Consider the following 6372-nt stretch of genomic DNA (forward strand, 5'->3'; position numbering starts at 1 on the left):
GAGACCTCCTTCCTCTTTACCAATTTCCTTCACCTTCCCACTATAAAGTTCCTTGAACGCACAAAAGTGGGGAAAGAATATGACTGAGCAACCTAAATCCTTGGTTATCTTGCTCACAGATAGGAAATTGTACTTGAATTCAGTAATATGAAATACATTAGTGATTATACTCTTAGTAGATAGAGCATAAGAACCTATGTGTGTGACCTGTGATACCTCTCCATTAGGTAGAAACACTTTCTTTATTTTTGAACACTTAGACACAAATTCAGGTAAAAACATATCAGACCTGGACACCATATGATTGGTGGCTCCAGTATCAATTATCCATACTTCACTATTCTTAGAAACAAAAAATGTTTACCTGCATCGTTGACTGCATTAGCTTCATTAGTATTTCCCTTAGAATGGTTGTTTTGAAGCATTAAGAGGATTTGATCATACTGATCTTTGGTGAAGGTGCACCCCTGCAGCATTTCTTTAACAACTTTTTTAGAATATGTAACAATGTTGGGCTTCAAGGACTGACCTATCTTATGACAATCAGCTGAAGTGGGATTGATCCAATTTCTTATTGGATTAGTAACATTCATCCCAAACATAAATTTTGCTTGAGCTTGTTGTACCGGTTGCTCTAGATCAACCCCTAGATCAATATTGACCATATGAGCACTATTATAACTGCCAGAGATATTTTTCTTCTTGGATTTGAAATCAAGAGGAAATCCCATTAGTTTATAGCAGTATTCTTTGTTGTGTCCCTTGCACTTACAATAGTCACACACCAATCCTGCATTTCTTTTGAACTTCTGACTATTTTGACCAAAGGTACTGTCAGCCTTAGAGTACATAGCAATACTGTCCAAGTTGTTAGAAGACATAACATTCATACCCAGATTTCCAGTGAAGATAACTGACTTCTGTGCTTCATCACCCATTATCATAGCATATGCTTGATTGATATTAGGCAAGGGATTCATTAATAAAATTTGACTTCTAGCCTGATGATAGACTTCACTTAATCCCATAAGAAACTGATAGAGCTTTTGCCAATTCATGTGAGCAACAAAACCTCTTGATTTTTCACAATTGCATGCAGGTGGAGGGACAAGGGCCTCAAACTCATCCCAAAGATTTCTTAACTTGGTATAATATGTAGAGGCAGATGTAGTTCCTTGTTGTAAAGTACTGATTTCATTATGTAGACTATAAGTTCTTGAGCTATCTATACGATCAAATCTTTCTTTCAAATCATCCCACACAGTACACGCATTAGAAGCAAATATAATTCCACTCAACAAATTCTTTGAAACTGAGTTCATTAGCTAAGAGAGGAAAATTGCATTGATCCTCTCCCATTGACTCCATAACTCTTCTGTAAATGTATCTTTCCTACAAGTTTCATCTATCATTCCTATTTTATTTCGACCAAGTAATGCAAGTCTTATTGAACGACTCCACAATGCATAATTTTTAGTACCAAACAAATAGAATGATATTAAGCTAATGCCACCCACATCAGTAGGACTTAAGAAAAGAGGGTGATTGTAGACAATACCTTGACGAAATCTAGAACTTAACACCATTTTGAGCAAATGAACTTGAAGATTGTCCACACTGCATGTTCTCTCCGTTTCTTTGTTCTCTCGTCATCTTGATCACCAGAAATTGAAGAACTTCTTGAAGACTAAGTAAACCACAAAACCAGAAAAACCAGCAAAAGAACTCTTGTTCAATCGAAGAGAACCTCTATTTTGCGGAAGCTTAATGCTGATAATCAGATATCAATGTATAGGGTTGATTCCTCAGAAATCAACTGAATCAGTAACTTCAAAAGCAACAGCCAAATCCACTCTAAGAGTTGGATTTGTGTAAATATTTATCAATAGACAGAAGAACTCAGAATTCTTAGAATTGAGTTGTATTGTTACACCAGGACCTCACGCTCTGATACCATGAAGGTAATCAAGATGAAGATGAATCATGAACCTTGATCATTTTGAGAAGAAAGAAAAACAGAGAAGAAAGATCACTGGATTGTATTGAATGATAAAATTGTGTCTTTACAATGAGTACAATGAAGCTATATATAGAGAATTAGTTGAGTTAATTATAACTAACTCACTACTTGTGATCTTCTAACAACTAAGTAACTACCCTGCTTAGTTGAGTATTAGTTGAGTATCTTAAATCTTTACAACCCACTATAACAGAATACTTAATTATAAACAGATATTAGTAAAGTTAGAAGAGAAAGCCACAGATTAATTAAATACTACAACATGTTTCCACTTATGAACATAAGACAATTTTGCTTTAGGTAAATTGGTGGAATATCACATTGGTCCAATTTGTTTCATTAGTGTCGTGATTAGTTATTGATCGGGCCATTAATTTCTCTTTGACATTGTACAATTGTCCTGGCAGCAATTAGAGTTAATTTGGAGTATTTTATGTTAACAAAATAAGAAACAAGGGTCGACGTGTATACTGTGTAAATGAATTTCCAGGTTAATTAATTTTTCATTTTACATGAAATTAACTTTAGTTAGCAAGTATTCTTTTCCAACTCCAGGTAACAAAAATTATGTACGCAGAGAATCTACTCCAGTCAAAGAATACAAACTTCTTGGATTCAAAAAAAGGAATGATTTTTGACTTGCTAACCTACTCCATGTTAACTTTAACTTTTTGCTCTTCTTATTTTTGAGCAAAAATAAAAGGTAACAACAAACGGATAATCAAATGAAGTATGAAAGGATTGGTGGATGTAAAATTTCAGGACTTGAAAATATTATACCGTAGCAAGAAACAAGCGGTTATATATCATCATATTATAATAATTTTCATAATTTCATAAAAAGAAATTATTATTAAAAATATTTCCGAAGACAGAATGGAAACCCTAAAAATAATTTTCAGTATTCAAAGCTTCCAATCTGCAAATATGTAAGCTCTTTGGACATTATTACACAGGCCACTATAGCATGTATGAATTCTGCAAGGAAAAATTGCCAACTAAAGCCCAATAAACAAATTAATTAAGCAAAAACAGAAGCCTCTCTTCTCAAATCTCTGTAGAATCGAGAAATGAATTCGTCAGCTTTCTCGTTTACGTGGCTCATCATGTCACCCTCATCTGCTCCATCTCTTAAAGGGAAAGGAGAGTCAGTGATCCTTAATTGCCTCACAGTAGGTGTCCTCCCGAATCCAGGCAAAGCAGGTGATGCTGTTTCACTCTGTATCATCTCCAATGCCTTAAAGACAGCAGCATTCATCATTGAAACATCTTCGTGTTCTTCAATGACATGTTCAAGGTGACTTTGCTTATTAATGCGCTTGTTCAGGTGGAATGGGAGGTGAAAAGCTGAGTTGTTACTGCAGCTGAACTCGTAGTAGTCTTTGGACGATGAGTGATGGCCTTGTGTATTATTATTATTATGGTCGTGGAACATGAGATTTTGGATGGCGGTTTTGCCAGCAATCTTGCCACGTTTCATTAATAAGTTGAGATCAAATATTAATTTTCTCTTTGAGGATAACCCTTTTTTCAGCATGAAGTAAGCCACCGTAACTATCTTCCATAATTTTTTTGCTATAACAGGCAATTTTTGATCCATTTTCCTTTATAGGTAGAGTTTAAATTGTTGGTTGACTTAAGAGGGAGAGATAAATATTGATGAAAGAGAGAGCTTTAGAGGAGATTGAGTTGGTAGAGAATTGTGGTTTTATGAGATGCAATGAATGGTATATATAGGAGCCTTCATATAAAGGAATTAAGAAGACCTAGTGAAGTATTCTATATGTATAAAAATTTTAAAGTTGACACGTTTGGGCACGGACCACATATATTTAGAGTTAAATTCAATATTTTATTGGTTCAATTTATTAGAGAAGGAAGGTGGTGATTTTCTGGATCTAGCTTTAAGAAGTCCTTTATTTAAGTCATTGTTACCTCTGTGCTAATTTTTGCATATTTTGCCCTCCTTTCAGATGGATTAATTGCAAATCTTAGGCCAATTCTAAATAAATACACTATTACCCCAATTTTACGTAAAGATCATTTTAATGTAAAATATCTGATTATGGTATTTTGCTGGAGATGAAAAAGATGCTTCGAGAGGACAGCTCATCTTGTGTAATGTTGTAGTAGTATGATTTTTTTCTTAACACATACACAAAGTTTGAGAGAAATCTACTTATAAATTCCAGTGAACTCATAGACAGAAAGCTAGATCCGTGCACCTATGTATTTGAGATTTTGAGTAATATGACACCATGAACAATTTTTATATTCATAGCGTATAAAATTAATTATAAGTTTTTTTCATATTAGGTTCCTTTACGTTTGTGTAATCAACAAAAAGGAAAGCCGTATAATCATTTTTAAATTTGAAGAAAATAGGAACATAATGCAAAACGTATCCTAGTTGTTTGTTAGTACTCCATCAGTCTCAAATCATCTATCGTGTTTTTTAAAAATAGTTATCTTAAATTATATATTATGTTATAAGTACAAATTAAAACTAATTAGTTTTTTCACACTTTATTCTTCGTATATAGTTTGTCTTAAAGATCCTATGGTATTATCACTTCATGAAGTTGTTAATGTAGTTTATTCCTAGGCTTCAATTTGGATTTCCTACTCAATTTTGTTAAATATACTGTCAAGATGACTTGATAATTGCAATATTCATTAATGGAATGACACATAAATTGTGGTGAAAAGGATTTTTCCATTGAATAACTATTTAGTGGAGAAAAATTATCACTTAAGATACAAATAAGATTATAGTAATTAAAAATTCATCCTAATTAATATAGTTTGAGATGGTGGGAGAATAGGAATTGGGTACTTAAGCTGTTGAAAAAAGTTTAGCTTAGCAAGGGAGGTTTCTCAAAAGACATAACAGACTGTCACTTCCAAAACAAAGAAAGGTATAAAACCTCTTTGCAATTACCCTACCAAGGAAACTCTTCTTTTTGTGAAAATTAATAAGTTTACTGTGGGCAACAAAACAATCATGAGAAAAAAGTGAAGAACTTTGCTCTTTTTGTTATTCTTTTATACATGAATTTAAGTTTTGTGCGATTTTAGTGTACAAAACATTTTATACTATCAGGTAAATTTGATCTAACTAGACATTACTAGACATCAAAATTTTGTGCACTATATAACAAGAATTCAATTTCTATTAGAGTTTGACTACTTTAAACCCTGAGCTTGATGGTTATTCTGCTATAAATCCTAAATTACACCTATTTAAAGGGACCTAAATTACACCTATTTAAAGGGATCAAAATTTTGTGCACTCTATAACAAGAATTCAATTTGTATTAGAGTTCTCGGACGCTACTCTAAACCTAAGTTTGGTGGCTGGCTACTCTACTATAAATCTCCCATTACGCCTATTTAAAGGGATAAATATTTCTCGAAAAAGGCATAGCATTTCTCAATTTCATAAATTCATGAAATATCAAAACGGAATCAGAACCCTCCGTTCTTGATAATCAAATACATCAAGAAAATTCACAACCCTTCTTCCATAGAGATCAAATCTAAATATACCTATGTTCAAGAAATACAACTTCTCGAATTACGGAGAAAATTTATATCAAATTTAAATCTTCCTACGTTCGATAAATACATTATACATTCGAAAAATACGTTACTAATGACGCTTGAAGAAAATCAAGACAGAAGAATCAAGGAAGAAACAAAATTATACCAGCATATCATTTATCAATAAAATTCTTGTTTCTTCATATTTTATATATGATTGAGTTTAGTTTTCATAAATTTAATTATATTGATAACACTTGCAATAACATATTAAATTTAGCTGATAGTAAAAAATATTTTGTACAACACAAAACATAAATTCAAACACATTTCTTTACAATAATTTAACAGTCACCAGACATCTTTAATTAATTTCATCCAATTATAACCCATCATCAATATCCTAGCAAATTCACATGTACCGTAGGCTAAAACTCTTCAATGAGAATTTAGTGATTAATGACGTGAGTTAAATTATGAATGGTAAGAATTTAAATTCTAACTAAGGCAAAATACATAGGAGTATATGACATCTTTATGTCTTGATGGACATTACAACATTCATGATATCCAGGGGCAGTGACAAATTTACAGTTTTGGTTACGCATTCACATGAGACGTAGTAACTTTGCTGCATATCTTATAGTATATAAATATATTTGATTGTAAATTTAATTATTATTATATTATTAACTTAATCACAAACTCATAAATTTCAAATTTTGGATTGACTTGATATAGTTGTTAGCAGAGTAGTAATTGAGCACAGTGGCAGAGCCACAGCGACAAAGGGTGGTCAGATGAATACC

General features: G+C 32.4%; 1 protein-coding gene across 1 annotated transcript; it reads right to left on the reverse strand.

Moving 5' to 3' along the window:
• Positions 1-2854: 2854 nt before the first annotated feature.
• LOC107874820 lies at positions 2855-3734 on the reverse strand. The gene has a single exon (XM_016721547.2). It carries the CDS (start codon positions 3618-3620, stop codon positions 3042-3044), a length of 579 nt encoding a protein of 192 aa, XP_016577033.1. The 5' UTR covers positions 3621-3734; the 3' UTR covers positions 2855-3041.
• Between the last annotated feature and the right edge of the window lie 2638 nt (positions 3735-6372).

The sequence above is a fragment of the Capsicum annuum genome, chromosome 6 (genome assembly GCF_002878395.1).
Source record: "Capsicum annuum cultivar UCD-10X-F1 chromosome 6, UCD10Xv1.1, whole genome shotgun sequence".
In the NCBI taxonomy this organism is placed as follows: Eukaryota; Viridiplantae; Streptophyta; class Magnoliopsida; order Solanales; family Solanaceae; genus Capsicum; species Capsicum annuum.